The sequence below is a fragment of the Sander lucioperca genome, chromosome 19, assembly GCF_008315115.2.
Source record: "Sander lucioperca isolate FBNREF2018 chromosome 19, SLUC_FBN_1.2, whole genome shotgun sequence".
Classification (NCBI taxonomy): Eukaryota; Metazoa; Chordata; class Actinopteri; order Perciformes; family Percidae; genus Sander; species Sander lucioperca.
In genome coordinates, this window is record NC_050191.1 from 16,909,823 (window position 1) to 16,926,530 (window position 16,708).

A 16,708-nucleotide genomic window follows, 5' to 3' on the forward strand; every position below is an offset into this window, starting at 1 on the left:
GTCCATTGTGTCAGTGAGATGTTTTTTAATGAGAGAGGCGCACACAGAGAGCAGAGCTGCTATTGAATAAGGACTAATCGCTAATCTCTTCGATAATACGGCCAATCTTCCTATGCACTAAGATAAATTACTAAGAAGCCTCAAGACCGGGACATACAAGCTGGTGTTCAGCAGGGACTCTAAGTGAATTTGGATGTTTGTTGGTGTGAAACTTTACACAGAAGTTGGAGTTGGTCTTTCTGTTCAGGCTTGACTAAGGGAAAGTGTATGTTTGCGTCTGTCTAATGTTTATTGCTGCCAAGCTGGGGAGTTGAGGATGTGAGTGAGTACATTTTGAATAGCTTATCTATGAAAGAATTGTGAATTTGATGGCGGTTAAATTTTTTTTTTGAGTGTTGGTAGGCTTACTTTTCAAACGTTTATTGGATATATTACAACGAGAAAATCTGAGATTTTTAGTCTGCTGCTTGTCGTGTTGCGTGTATGTTTTGGGCTTTGGTTAGGAGGTTTTCTGTCTATAAAAGGAGTAGTGTGTGTCTGAGTGTGTGTGTTTGTGGGTTGTTGTGTGCTTGTTTGCCTGCCATGCCCTTGCCTGAGCCTGATGTCCCGGCCTCTCAGAGGCTGGCACTGGACTGTCGTACCCTTCTGGACCATCGCATTGGCAAGGGTAAGTGACAATACCACCTCTGTTCTCTCTCTGGCTCCTTCTTGGTCTCTAAGTCGCAGGAAGAGGAACTTATTTTACTGAAAAGTTGCTTTTCTCCATATGGTTCCATGATGCCCGACAAAAATATGTCATGTTGCCTAAAATAACATTTTTGTTTGCCAGTTGACTTGCTCTGAGCTGCCTCCTGTCCTGGGAATCGATTCATCTTATTATTTTGTAGTTTGTAGAGGGTCATTAAGCACTTGAGTAGGCCAGCATCAAAAGGAACACTGGCTGTGATTGGTGCTTGGCACAGGTTGCTGTTAAACAGTGTTGACTGATTAAAGGGAAATTTCATTCATTTTCAGTCTGGGTCTTAATGTTGACTGATTCATAAAATCTTATGCTAGTAAATGCTTTATGTTGGATAAGAGAAGGGTCAAAGACGTGGCATGTCAATTATGGTGTCCAAAGCATATTCATAATGCAAAAGATAAATATTAATTTTAAAAAAACTACATTATATTACTCAACTATCCCCTCTTTACTCACTTTAATAGGTATTTATTGCAAAAAAATAAAATTCAAAGAGCTATTGAGCTCAGAAGTACCAAACTGTCCCTCCTGGGTAACGTCTGGGCTTAAAATCTAAGTATAAAAATGTGACAAAAATGTCAAAAATAATAATAAGAGCATTAATTATCTACTTTGGCATAATTGTGTCGATGTTTGCAGTGATACCTACAAATATAGTAACAATCCTATCCTTTTTTAAAATGTTACTCAAGAAATACTTTTGTCCTTACTTTTGGATTTCCCTAATGTCCTTCCTGGGTAACAGACCTTAAAATCCATGAAAATATCATGAAATATGATATTACATCATAAAGAAGATTATGGAGGACCCCAAAACATCTGGAGAGTTTAGTAATTCTCTCTTAAAAAAGTTTTTATTTTGCTTTTTCGGTCACTGGTGAACTATGTCCAAAAATCATGTGTCTTTCTGGATAACGCTAATAAAACATATTTGATGTTTTGATATTTAAAAAAATGCCTATTTCATGTGAAATATGGCATTAATGTTTTAAAGGCTAAGCTATATTTTAGCTGAGTATGCCATGTTTGACAGAGTTTTGGTGGGAAAATCATGTTTTTGTCCTTCCTGGATAACAGTTTGTCCTTCCTGGATAACGAAGATCTTCTGTTACCCAGGAAATGTCCTCTGTTATCCAGATTGGACATGTTAATGAAAATAGTTTTTTTATTAGTATTTATCACGTTTCAAGCATTGTGTTGATAATGTTAGATTATATTAATAAAATAATATGTATTTCTTTAATCTTTTATGGCATTTTTGCATTATGTCATTCCTGGCTAACGGGATGTCATCCTGAGTAACAATGACACAGTCAAGTGTTTAAACTCAGATTTTCATGGTATATTACACAATCATGTTTTCCTCAGTTGAGTATACAATAATAACCTGATAACCTTTACTGTAAAGCATTTTAAGACTTCTTTCATAATTTTTCTGTTTTTGGCATGGAATATTGTGTGACCAAAATCAAACGATGAGCCCATTTAATTATAAATACCCAAATATATCATATTAATTGGGTTAAAAACTTAGTTTTTTTGAACAGTGTGCATTTGATTAGCTGTAACTATGGATATGCCTAAACATTTATATGCTAAAAAGGTAGACATTTAAATATTTTTTAAATCCATTCCCGTTACCCAGGAAGGACATTTTTCATGGAATAAATCACATGATTCATCAAAAAAAATTAAATTGCATTTCTAAATTAAATTCCTGTTGTTGAGATGTATATAGAACACTCTAATAAAAATAGAAATTGCTTGAGTTGGCATTTTTTGACACTTTCATTTATTTTCAAATTTTAAATCCTTATTCGTCTTTGACCCAGAAATGTTTGTTCTTCCATCAGAAAGAGATGCTTACAGCTCCACAGGGAATATTGCTGATTAGACGGCAACTGGAATTTCTGGCATTCGAGAGTGAGGAAAACAAAGCTTGATTGTAAACGATAATGATCATTCAAGCAAAGTTATATCACACAAGACCCCTGTTATTTAAACCCAAGAAAGAAAAAAAAGAAAGGATTTCACAGTAAGCATATGGATGAACTTATCCTGAAGGAGTTTATTAAAAGTATCACAATTATTGCATACTAATACTAAACTGCAGTGAATTGCAATGGATGATATTTCCATGCAGTAGTAGGATGCAGCCTAAAGATGAACAGCTACAGTATGTCTAAATCTTTTATCTTTTTATTTGCTGCCCAACTGAGAACAATTCACCAACATCTTTAATTCCCGATGGAGCCCACTCTTTCCTTGTTCAATCAGTGATAGCTGAGCACTTTTGGTAATTGAAAAACCAAGCTTTATAATGAATCTTTGCTTTCTCACAACGTGTAAGCCGGTTCTATCTTAGATTGTTTCCAAAACGACTTTTTAAATGCTGATAGTCAGTCTTGAAAATTCATGAGAGATTCAACTAAAGAAAGGGAACCAAAAAGGTTGAGTAGGCATACATATTATTTCAAGCACTCCATCATGCTTTTACAATGACCCTGCAGTGTCGTCAGCTTTATGGTTTCACTGCAATTTTGTGCATTAGAGCCAATTATGTGAACATCATATCTGGTTTTATGTTTGTCACAGTTTTACGGCTGTGTTGTAATGTAGATAAAAGCATTGGTTTATACGGTTTGCTCATGCAGCAGTGCATTGATGTGCAGGGGAGAAGCTCTGTCATGAGTGAGCCAGCTGCTGAACAGCATTGTGTTTATGCACTATGGTTTTGGAAAATTAAACCTGGAAGAGACTGAATCAATAGTGAGATCTTGAAAAGGATATTTCACAGTTTTGCATAAAAAAAGCAAATATAATATACATGGTTATATAATTGCACAGATATTTTGGTATTGGGCTTGAAAATGGAAGGAAATGTGGTGGAAAGTTGCATTCAAGCATAGAAGGGAAAACTGAAACTAAGTAAAGCAGGAGGCATGGAAAGATTAATGATGGAGAGAAGGGAAAGAGCAGGGGGGGTGGAGAGAGTGAGAAAAGGAGATTGCGTGGGTGGGAGGTCTTCTCCCTTTCTATCCCTTTGATGCATATTTCTTTCTTATTCTCTCCCCAACTGCCCCCTTTCTCTGTTTCTTTTCTCTGCAACTGAGAAAAATGATTAGAAGTGAGGTGTGTGTTTGTATGTGCGCCTGCATGTGAGATCTGCACTACCCTCTTCAGAAGGAGCGCTGTTGCAGAAGACAAACGGGAAAATCCAAGGTCATCACGGCACGCTTCTCTCTGACGTTGTCTTTCAGCCCCCTTTTGTGTGTGTGTGTGTGTGTGTGTGTGTGTGTGTGTGTGTGTGTGTGTGTGTGTCGGCACGGCAGGGAGAGTGTGTGTAATTCAGTGCATCCAGCCAGGCTCTGCACCAATCACGGTGCGCATTTTAGCGACAAGCACACGTGCAGGCATTTATACCACAGTGAGCGGTGTGTGTGTTTGTGTGGGTTTTTTAGTGCCTCTTGGCACAGCAGTGTGTGTATAAGAGACTGAAGCTGCATTAAGAAAACATAAGCGTCTGTAGTGAGCGACTCCAACATCACAATCGATGTACGGTAAGAATAACAGTCACTCTTCCATTGTGTATCTGTGTGTGTTCCTTTGTAAGCATGCGTGTAATGTGAAGTGTTCCTTTGTAAGCATGCGTGTAATGTGAAGCAGCCAGCGTTCAGCCAGTTTTCCTACATTCTTAAAACACATTTCCTCTTTGCTTTCTTGTCATAGACTGCAGCTGTCACTACTGTGTCTTGACTGCTTAAAGCGCATTATGGGAACTTGGACTCTGGTTAGAGCAGGATACTGCTCTATTAAATTAACAGCATCAGCTTCCGAGGAGACACTGCTTTGAAGATGTTTATGTTTGGTAATAGATACTTCAGTCTCAACACTTTTTACTCAAATAGTTTGCTTTGTTATATTGAAGGTGGTAACATTGTGTCCTCTACATAACATATTTAGCTAACTGTTGTAGTTGATATATGATAGACTCTGTGAGATGTTGTCAAGCTTACGTGTTAGACTAGATGTTGACTTTTTTTTTATTCTTTAATGGTTTTCATGATTTTTCAATAGTATCTTCAATCATGCTTCCTTGAAAACAGGAAACGTAGTATACTGTATGTGCTGTTAAAAGTTAAAATGTGTGGTACTTTTCTGTGCCTTAATGAGAAAATGCTCTTGGTATTAGCGTTTGCTGTAGCGCTGGCGTTTCGGGGACATGATGATATATAGCTCATTGATTAGCACTAATTAAAAAATGTAGTCTGCTTTGAGTTTGTAGACTATTGATAGAAAAAGGCTTTTGTCAGTAGGCTAATGAAAAACAACACAGACACTGCACACTGGAAGAACAAGCTCAGTAGGCTTCACTGTGTAGCGCACTGGTTAGCTACTGTATGGAAATAGTTCTCTGGGCTTGAGTCCCTCATAGCCCAGTTTCAGTGCCTGTTTGACTGTGATTCATAGTGTGTCGGATTGCCCTAGCCTAGTGTATATAGTCTCTCTGATCTGTACAGTACATCAGTATGTTGGTCACATTATACCAGCCATGTTTGCTTCCACCCACGCTGGATCGAATGTGTGCGTTGAATTTGACTTGCACACATGGAAAAAAAAGAAATTGTACATATGCCTCTGCAAAGTGTGTGCGCAGTGTGCACTATGCATACATGTCTATAGCCTGAACATACATTCTCAATGGGGTAGGGCTTGTCGTGACTGATGTTGTGGTTATATATGCAACACATTTAAATAGCTGTCATACCGTGCGTGACAAAAATTCCCATTTCTTACTTTGTCATGGTTTCCCTAATGCTATCAGCCCCTTCTCTACGATACTCATCTCCTCTTCTCCTATTTACTTACACTCTACTCGCCTCTTTTCTTGTTTTCTCTGCGTATTTGTAGATTCTGGTGTGTGATTGCATTTTACTGTGTGCAATCTACTGTTTAAGGATGTTTTGTCCGTCTTTGTTTGCTGATTTAAAAATAGCAGGACTTGGTCTGTCTCTCCCCCCTTCCTCTTATGTAATAACACCCCTGAAAGACAACATGCTTTGTAACCGTCATAAGAAGTGTCATGTATAATGCACAGGTATATACGCAAAGAATGTAGGTGGCTACAGAGTGTTTGCTTCTGTATATTTGTATATGTGCTGGTGTGAGTCTGGCCTGTAAAACCAGTGCTTTGCATGACAGGTGAAGGTGAGGTCTAAATGTTTATTGAGGGTTCTGTCTCTCTTGCAGACACAGACACACACAGATCCAAAGTGTGTTTGATATTCTCCTTGCAGGACTATATTTACTCTCTCTTGTCAGCCATGTGACTTTGGGTACAGCAGAGTGGCTTCGGGACACCAGGTGCAGATACGATACTGGGATGATGTGCTGGGCTACTTATCAAACACTACCTTGTCTCAGATGTTAATGCACAAACTATTTGGTTTGTGCATTACTCCTATTAACACTTGACCGTGTTTGTATGGAGGACTTTTAATCATGCACAAACATGTCTTTCAGAGCAATGTATTTTTTGTTTGCCCCCGTTTTTCTCCCTTCTCTCTCTATCTCTCTCACCCTAATGTGGAAACGTTAAGCTGACATCCTGGGGGAAATGGAGAGTATAATCTGTTAATGTACCAGCCCAGTGTCGAATTTTTTCTAAGTGTCGAATTTTTTCTAAGTGTTGAATTTTTTCTAAGTGTCGAATTTTTTCTAAGTATTGGACCGGGGAAGGGGAGGGAGAAGCGGCAGACCTCTGCCCGCTTACGGTGCACCTTCCCTGGGGTAAATCCGAGGGTGCTTCCGCTGTTTGAAACTTGGGTGTACCAGGGGCGCGAAACTCGGGATTTTTTCTAAGTTTTTCGACCGGTTACGGGGATAAAAATAGCATTGTGATTGGCTGGCTCCTTGCTGTGGTGATTTGAGGGGTGGAAATCCCCGCACAGGTGTACACATAATGCACACGTAAATTAATTCTGCATGGGTGTGTAGCTTAGCATCCAATCAGTGAAACAAGTAAGAGACATCACACAGGCCAAAGTTCCCCAAGTCTGGTGCACCAGGCTGCAGAGATGTCCGCCTTCTCCTTATTATCTAGTTCTGTCTACCAACAACCAGTAAATCATTGTTCCGTGCGAGCGTGTTTGTGTGTGGGTTTATGTGTGAGTGTGTATGGTGCCGCTTGGTGTCCAGCCCCTAAATGTGTTGTCAGCTTGCCATGCAGAGTGGGTGGATGTCGTGAGACCCCCCTGTGTGTGTGCTTTTCACCACTGTCATCCAAATTCTTGTCCACCCACATTGCTGATCTCTCTTAGCTTTTCCCACACTAAACCACAATTATTAACACTGGAAACACTCAACAACTTTCTTTATTTTTTAACACAAACCCAACACAACTCTGAAGCTATACAGTATTCTCTTGGCGTGGCAATAAGGCAGCTGGAGTCCAACAGAAACATGGTATTGCAGGACATTTGTAAGTCCTAAGTACGTTAGGAGCAGAATATGTTCATGTTTAAAATGATTGCAGTTGCATTTTAGAGCTGGAACAATTCATCAACTTGTCAATTTATTGACAACAATTCTGATAATTGATTAATTGTTTAAGTAATTTATCAAAAATGTGCAAAGAAAACGGCAAAAATGCACACACAAAAATCACGGGTTTCAGCTTCTCAAATTTGAGGACTTGCTGCTTTTCTCCGTTTTCATAATTTAAACTGAATGTCTTTAGGTATTGGGCTGTTGTTTGGAAATAAAAATCAATTTAAAGATGTCCTTGAAACTCTCATGGAACTTGTGATGGGCTTTTGTCACTATTTTCTTACTGATTAGTTGTTAAGTTAAAAAAAGCAAGTCAAAAAAACAACAATGGATGAATTAATAATGAAAATAACCATTAGTTGCAGTCCTATAGCATTTCTAGTTATAGTGACCAGTATGTGTTACGTGCCACTTTGAGCAACCTTAACACATCAACTGCTTTTCATCAAGCCTCTGGAAATGCAGAAACTACTTTTCTGCTGTAAGATGAATTAGCTTAATGTCTCAAAAAACTATTCAGATGTTTAGTTTAAATTTATATTAACACTGCGAGCAATTAGCCTACTAGCTGACCTAAAAAAACAAAACAATTGTAGCAACTTTACAGTCACACAAAAAGTACCTATGAATAGAACTGCCCCCTTTCCTTCTGTCCTTTCACGGCCTTTTCACACTCCCTCTATCTGTCTGCCTTTCTTAAAACCAATTGTAATGGAAAACCCTGATGCTTGCAGTACACCACGGTAGTGGAAATAACACATTCATTGCTACACCCAGCTGATTGTGGATTTTTGGCACAAAAAGTACTGTTTTCCCTGTATAAAAAAACAACCTTTTTTTCTGTGATATCACTTTACTCCTTCCAAAATCTCTTATCTCCACTGCTGACAGGGAGGACAGGATATATTTGTGCTGGACAGAGAAGATGCAATAAGTAGCACTAATCTGTGACTCATTCAGTGCATCACAATCCACCTCCCCCATCACACTTGCATCTCTCTTTCTCTTTAGTTGCCTGTGTCACTCTTTGTCCTCCACCTCTTCCTCTCTACTCTAGGGACCTGCTGCATTTTTTTATTGGCGACTACTATACTCAGGCCCCGGGCCAATATAGCTAAGGTGGTAGAGAGGGAGGTCGAGTGGGTGCGGGAGGAAGAGACGGAAGGATGGTGGACGAGAGGGAGGGAGGGTGGGTTGCAGAGGCCTCATTTGTATTTGAAGGAATGGAGGAGACAGGAGCAGCACTATGAATAGACACATGACTCTCGGAGATAAGCCGGAGTGCCAGCAATGCTCCCGCTGCAGAGTTCCGCAGAACTTTTAGAGAGCAGAGGACTTGAACCAGAGCGGCTTTTAAGTAGTTAAGGGACTAAATATGCATTTTACTCTATTAAAAGGCTTTTCAAGGACATCCTGCCTGTACTGACTGCCCTCCTCCCAGCTGTAGGTCACTGATAACATACCAGAAGGCTAATGAGTGCAAGAAGGTAGCCCAGAAGAGGGAGCATTATTAGGGTGACTGTGGCTCAGGGGATAGAGCAGGTCGTCCAGGGTTAGTGATTCGATCCTCTTGTCCACATGTCAAAGTGTCCTTCAGCAACACAGTCACTCCCAGATTGCAGTGCCTTGCATGGTAGCTTGCTGCCATAGTGTGTGTGAATGACTTTTGGCTAAAAGCTCTAATTTAAGGTAGCCATTCACCCTTTATTGCCTTTGGAGCCTCATTGCTTTGGTGTAAAAGATGGTTTCCACACATACAGTACCCATAGGGCTAACCAATATTGTTTTAAGACCCTGTTGTCCTTCGTTTGAAATAATTGCGTATGACATGTTCGACAGGTTCTTTTCATAAAACTCACATTATTGTTGTTGTATCTGTCATTATATGTTTTAAAAATTGGTAATGAACAACAATATTAAACTTGTTAAGTATGCAATTTCATATTTAAATCATCATTACATTACATGTCATTTAGCTGACGCTTTTATCCAAAGTGACTTAAAGTTGCTACATATGTCAGAGGATGTACGCCTCTGGAGCAACTATGGGTTAGGTGTCTTGCTCAGGGACACTTTGGTTGATGTATCGCAGTGGGAATTGAACCCAGATCTCCCACACCAAAGGCATGTGTCATATCCACTGAAAAAAACGTGTCATATCCACTGTGCCATCACCACACTCATCTCAGTTCACTCCATGGACTTATAGTCACATTCACACAAACTGGACATGGAGGCGATATAACATAGAGCTGAAACGATTAGTGGATTGGCAGATAATGTACCAGAGACTGTTTTGATAATTTATTAATCGTTGAAGTCATTGCTGCTGCCAGCTTTTCAAATGTGAAGATCCGCAGTTAAAAATAAATGTTATAGTCGACTGAATATCTGTAATTTTTGGACTGTTGGTCGGACAAAAAAACATGCAACTTGAAGACACCTCCAGCTCTAAAAAGTGAATTAGTGAATCCTTCACTATTTGATTGACTTAACCATTCATCAATTAATCAAAATCAATCTGTAATGTTAGTTTCAGTCCCATTATATTTTGTGTGGGGTCCACATCTTTTTCTCCTCTTGTTTTCCCATTTTTTTTATGTATTGTATTTTTTTTGGGTGTATATCACATGGATATTAATACTGCACAGAAAACTTGTGTGTGTCTTGCGAAGTGGTGTTATAGCTGGGCTCAGCTCATCCATTTGCATTGGTTAGGCAATTAAGCAGCTGGCAATTCAGTAAATGTCTGGTCAGTATGCTCTCAGAATGGGGTTTTCACATCAGCAAAAAATGCTTCAATCGGTGTAACCGCAAACTAAAATAATGAATAATGGAACAATTTTCCTTTATGAGAATAGAAGGAAGGAAACTGATGTCATGAGCGAGGAAGGAAGGAAGGAGAGAAGAAAAGGTTTTTCTTTGCAGATTGTTATGCTTTTTTCTAACATACACTAAATTTCATTTGACTCTATTTGAAGTGTCAGAATATTCATTAAACTTGACCTACTTTTTGTCAATCTCTTTTGTGACTCCTAAACTCATATATCCTTGTTTGGTGTAAGCAGGAAGAGGATAATTGTTATGCAGAGCTGCATGGAGGGTTAAATGATGCATTTAGAGTTTTTGGAGGTTATGTCTCAGTTTTTTTTCTTCTTCGTTTTCTTCATTCTCCCAGGGTCTCTTTATGACTCACCACTGCTGAATTCCTTCAACCAATCAGAATCCAGCTCTCCCTTTGCTTGCCTTTCTCCTCGATGCAAAGTCAGAAAAATCTCCCTTCAGTGTGTTGCACTTTTCTGTTCAAGTCTGTCTCGATTGCATTGACAGAAAGAGAGAGAGAGAGTGTGTGTGTGTGTGTGTGTGTGTGTGTGTGTGTTATCATCTCAGCCTGCCACAACTGAGACAGTGACTGGAATTGTCTTGTGGCCACATTCTTTCCATAACTGGCTTTCCTCAGATGTCTTTGCACAGAATTACCTTCAGTTAGCCATGCTTCAGTTTAACAGAAGCTTCATAGAGATGAAACGATCTTCAGGTTTTTAATCTTGGACTCAGTAGTTTGGTGATTTTACTTCAATGTTTGTCATTTGGTATTCTTATTCTTGCAGGGTATTTGACTATGCAGTTTTGTAAATGCTTGCTATATGTTTTGCCGTGATATACAGCAGGCTAGACAATACTGACGAGACTATCTTGTTTGCTTACCCACAGGGGTGGATCTACAGGCGGGCAAGGGGTAGAGGTGTAATGATAAATCCATCTGGATCGATATATTGATTCAATGATCCACGATCCAATATTATCGATGCAAAGTGAAAATATTGATACATATAGTCTGTAAGATTCCCCTTTATTTAAGATTCCCACTTTATATTTATTAGTTTTATTAAAAATAATAGTTTGTTTTTAACTTAAATGTCTGGAAGAGCTCAGTTATAAAACTGACAAATCATATTTTAATTGATTTTTGGAGTTTCTATAAATGTAACTGTGTTCAAAAGGCTTATATCGTCTCATATGGATCGCAGGCCCCTGAATTAAATGAAATAGAAATCGTATCGCGACAGACTTTAAGATATCAGCAAATATAGTATCGTTGTACAAAGAATCAATATAATATCGTATCATAATAAAACTTAAGATTTACACCCCTAGCAAGCGGGGTAGCTGCCCCCCAACTGTAGAGCCTTGCCCCCCAAGCTAACCCTAGTGTGTTTTTATTCTCCTTTCATATAAATTGCAGTTCATTAGCATAACATGTCATGTTATTCAGTAAAACAACATGTTTTTAGTTATTGGCTATTTCTGTTGTATATGCTAAAGGGTTAGATATGCAGAGAAAAACTGCATACCTTACTGCCTACTGTCTTCCCATGCCACCCTGCCAAGACCTCTTGCCACCCCTTTGCCACCCCATTTTCTAGATCCGCCACTGCGTTCCCATTTTTATTTTATTAGCTGCAGCTGTGCTTTCCTTGCTGACAAGTCAATTTGGCAGTTGTTACCGCTACACAAGTTAAATGCTCGTTCTTTCTTTGTTTAATCTTTATGTTCTATGACTTGCTTTTCATCACCTAATTTCCCATCACTACCTCTGTGGTGATACAGTAGGTTATTAATGTGAAGTCATAATTAGTTGCTGTCTTAGAATGACTGTATATCACTGATTAGTGTCAATAACTACCTACTGTACAATTACAGTATGTAGGGTGTCTAACCTTCTAACCAGTGGCTGATAGTTACCTTATTACATCGGCACTGTGTTCTTTCATTTACACAGGCTTACACAGAACAGACGAATGGTGCTGCATCAGAGCCTGGATGAAAAAAGAAGACTTGTTTACTTGTTATTTTTCTTTCTCTTTGTTTTTATTGCATTTATGCCAGTCATGCTGCACAAGTCTAATTGACCATCTCTCTCTTTCTTTTGTCTTCCTCAGGGGTTTGTGGTTGTTGCGGGGCGCTCAGGCCTCGGTACAAGAGACTGGTAGACAACATCTTCCCAGAAGACCCAGAGGTGAGAAGCTCAAGTGACTTTGTGTTAGGGCTGCTCGATTATGGAAAAAAATATAATCACAATTATTTTGGTCAGTATTGAAATCACGATTATTTAACACGATTACTCATTGACTTTTCGATAGATGTTGCGTTTATTGAACTTAAAAAAACTGTGAAACAGTTAAACAAATCAAAAAAACAGATGAAAACACCTTGAACCGGAACCCTGGCCGGTAAACAAAAAGGCAGCCTTATGATAATATCTTAGATGTAGGAGGGCAGCACAGCCTTTTTTTCCTGTCTTCAAAGCTGTTGGTATCAAACCACAGACCTCAGCTTTGCTACCGTTTTGAGATCTGATACAGATGACTCATAAAGAGAATTAATTTGAGTGTAGAAGAAGGAGCTGATTTGTTGCAAAAGTTGTATTCAAAAGTGCCTCTTTGCTACCGCAGTAACCCACTTTAGCAATCTGATCTGAGGACAAAACTGCAGTACACGGACCGTAATACACGCAGACCTCATTTCCCTGTTTTGTTGTGTGCATGTGCACCTGCACACTGTGCTCCCAAAAAGGGAGTTTAAGTTTGGCTCTATGCTGCTGTGGCTAAGACTGTAACTAATGGTATCCAAGTTCAACGGTTTATGAAGCTGTCTGATAACATTTACTCAAAATGATGTCACACTGTGTGAGCATGTGGGTGTGTTTGTACACATTTACTGTATTTCAGTGGTTCTCTCAGATAATTGATGTTATTCTTTGCATGTATCACCTGCACATACATGAAAAAATATCCCCATAGTAGTGTACAATAGTTGAAATTGGATTGGATATGATGGAGTTTATCATTGGGAAGAGACTACAATTTACTCTGTTAACACTCTACAGTAGCACCACTTTTCAACTGAAGGGTGTTTTAGAGCCTGCTGAATTCCAGCCACAGAATGTTTTAGAGAAACGAACAGAAGCAGAGCTAGCGCCCTGTGCTGACCTTAAACATAACCATCGAATTAATGCTACATATCATAGTGGAAAAAGCACAGGTGGAAATAATAAAGTTAATGACGGCTAAATTACATTTAGCTGCTTCAGTTTCCCGGTCCTGGTATTGTGCATGCCAGCTCACTGTCACACTGTCATGAATTACTGGGACCCTTTAAGAGATCAGTTATCAGTAATGGTGCGTGTGCTTTTAAAACTATGGCAAGTCAAAATGTAGTTATTGTTCACATATCCCCAGCTCAGTGTGGCTGATTGTGACTGTTTGTCTCTCAACATTTCACCAAAAAAAAACCTAGGATCTTTTGTGAATGATGTGCTTCTGCCCATGTATCACAGTTCACTGACTGCAGGTTTTGGCTTTTGCCTGAATGTAAATGGGATCTCAGTGGACTATAGATGTTTTTAGCTCTCTCCTCCCCTTGACCTGACTGGAGCAGTGAAGTAGCTCAAGGGGGAAACTTAGTGAACTAGTTATACTCTTACAATTTGGGTTTTGAAGAGAAGTGCACACTTCAGTACGCACACTATTGCATTAGCTCAGAAATGTTTATGGAATAGTAGTGGAATACATTCATTTGTCATTACCTACCATTTGTCATAACCTATTAACCCCAATGTCAGTCAAAATACTACTACTACTCTTGAATTTCCCCTTGGGGATCAATAAAGTATCTATCTATCTGATGTGTTTTCTAAGTGGAAGCAAACAGAGTGGCCTCTTTGTTTAGTGGACATGATACCAGCCTCATGTACATCTCCTCTGAGAGTGACTGAACTTTCATTTTGGGTGAACTACTCCTATAGGATTCTGAACAATGTAAATGAACCTACCCTAAAACTTTCTTATTTTTCTCTTTCTTTCCCTTTCTTTCTGTCTGTGTCTCTGTCACTCTCCTAGGATGGGCTGGTGAAGGCCAACATGGAGAAGCTGACATTCTATGCCCTGTCAGCTCCAGAGAAGCTCGACCGTATCGGAGCCTACCTGTCTGAGAGATTGTCAAGGGATGTGGCCCGACACAGATATGGGTGAGAATCACCAGTCAATCGACATTCAAAACAGTCTCTCGAAAAAAACGTTTCAGCTGACTCTGCCCTGGCAAATACTGTTTGCACATTTTGTGTATTATTTATTCTCTGCCACACATTAACTTGACTGATTTGAATTCAGCACAACTGAAGCTAATACATTACAATTTTAAAAGATTTGAAGTTGTCTTGCTATGAAGTAATAAGGAAAAAGTGGTGCATGGAATAGCCTTTCATTATACAGATTTACACTGACAGTCTATCAAAGAGCTAAAGATGCTTTAAAGATCCCCATTTACAGGCCTGTCTAATATGATACATATCACATGTATTTCACATGCAAACTGGATAAGGAACTGTACAATTATGCCATTGGATTTACAACAAATATGTCTGTGTAATGAAAAATGATTTATGAAGTAGTCAAATATAGAGGGAGGCAGGTTGGTCTTGTTTTTTAACAAAAAAACATGGCTGGTGTAGGTTCATCGACGGTGATCTTTCTGTACACTCTGTGCTTACTTTATATGCTACAGAAGTTGTTGTCTTTAATGACTCATGGCTAAAACGCACTGTGATGATTCTCACCAATGTAAACAGCCTGTACTGATTACATATACACTCGGCAGAGTCCAGCTGAAATCTGTTCACTATGCGAGTCTCCAGAGTTCGTCTGGCAGAGCTTGTCACATTTGTATTCCTGTTGCTGCTATGGGCAGTTAGACGTTTAGAATTTATGCACTATTTTATTATCCATATAATGTATCTCGACACAGATTGTATTGCCTACAGGGTTAATGGTTTCATCCAGATGTTTCAGTCTCTTTTCTCTCCTCTTCAGGTATGTGTGCATAGCCATGGAAGCCCTGGACCAGCTGCTGATGGCCTGCCACTGCCAGAGCATCAACCTGTTTGTGGAGAGTTTCCTCAAGATGGTGCGCAAGCTGTTGGAGTCAGACAAACCCAGCCTGCAGATCCTAGGAACCAACTCTGTGAGTTTACAGAATTATAGTCCGAGCATTTTGTTTAGCTAGGGCTTTATTCCTTGCAGAAAAAGTACAGTGTCAAAAGTATCTACAACAAATATGCATCACTGTAATAACCTGAAACTGCAGTAAAAGTTGTGGTAAACTTTAAAATAAGAACATCAAGTGATGTATTTAACTTTATACTGTACGTCTTGAAAGTTAGTTGGTGCATTCAGGAGAGAGCAGATGCTCTATTCAACTTAGTTTGAAACTACTGTATGATTACTTTTTTTAATTAAATTAATATTACTTTTTTTTTCTTTGATATTTTTTGAAGGATGTTCAGTTTAAATTTACTGCAAAAGCCAAATACAGACAATTTTATGCTGTACATATAATGTAATTAGCAAAACAAATTTGCCTAGCCATAAATCCTTGGTCACAAGAAACAACAAAAAACCTAAGGCAGCTTGTTTTACTAATACACATTTAGATAAATACCCACATCCTCGAACTATTGGTCACTAATGTGCCTTAGTTTTTAAGCTTTTCTGTTTAACAAATTCTGCCCATTAAAGTGGATGTAGGGGTATTATCTTATCTAAAGTTGACAGGGCCCATTTACTCTGTTGATGTGATGGCACAAAGTAAAATATGTTAACCTTGAAGATCAGAGCTAAGCAAGAGAATGGTGGGCAGAGGGAGTGGGAGTGATGAGCATCCTCTGATGTGAGAAGCGACTGTCGGCCCGGTCGGCAGAGGACACGTAAAGGAAATCAGATTAGCTGCAGACCACAGTGGCAAAGCTCTGCAGTCATCTACACAGATTGACGTGACAAGCCAGCCTTTCGCTCATAATCTTCAAGCTATAAATCTCCCTTGCACACACTCAAGGGTGTGCATTTAGGGCAAATGCAAAGCCATACACTGATCCATTTATATACACACACACATCAGTGCTGCGTAATTAATTGTGCATCACAGTGCTATTTACCACGATCAATAGTAGAGGACATTTTGCAGTATGTGCTAATTTCAAGCTTTGCATTAAGAGTTCCTGAACATTGTGAAGATAGTGATTAGTTTAGCTTTAATGTTCAATCCATACATACACAATCCTGAGCTTCCTCACACATATAACTACAGCATACTGTATTTTTCAGTGCAGCTGTAGCATCTTTCCTTCTTAGCGTGCACTGTATGGCTCATCTGAAGCAGACCAGTGTCAGAGTTGAGAGTTGAAAGATGCGGATTAGCGGAGTTTATCACCACAGGACTCAAGCCCATGGGTTTTCTCACACTCTGTTTCTCTGACCTAAAACCTTGTATTGCAGAGCCCTTTCAAATACAAGCCAACTCTTCAACGTTTCAGTATCTGAGTCAGTGTTTTTTTGTTAACTTGATTTATGTGATGTGCTA

At 39.2% G+C, this 16,708-nt stretch overlaps 1 protein-coding gene across 4 annotated transcripts in view; it reads left to right on the forward strand.

Moving 5' to 3' along the window:
- The window catches only part of LOC116066257 (protein EFR3 homolog B), a 34,882-nt gene that overhangs the window by 1,183 nt on the left and 16,991 nt on the right, over positions 1 to 16,708 (forward strand). The window contains exons 1-4 of one of the 4 annotated variants that reach the window (XM_031322216.2): positions 17 to 667; positions 12,235 to 12,311; positions 14,194 to 14,321; positions 15,163 to 15,313. In XM_031322216.2, the coding sequence (XP_031178076.1) occupies positions 484 to 667; positions 12,235 to 12,311; positions 14,194 to 14,321; positions 15,163 to 15,313 (540 nt within the window). In that variant the 5' untranslated portion in view covers positions 17 to 483. Of the gene's footprint in view, positions 1 to 16; positions 668 to 3,862; positions 4,303 to 4,590; positions 4,611 to 12,234; positions 12,312 to 14,193; positions 14,322 to 15,162; positions 15,314 to 16,708 lie in introns of those variants that run through there. The other 3 variants (XM_031322219.2, XM_031322217.2, XM_031322218.2) reach the window with 3 other exon arrangements.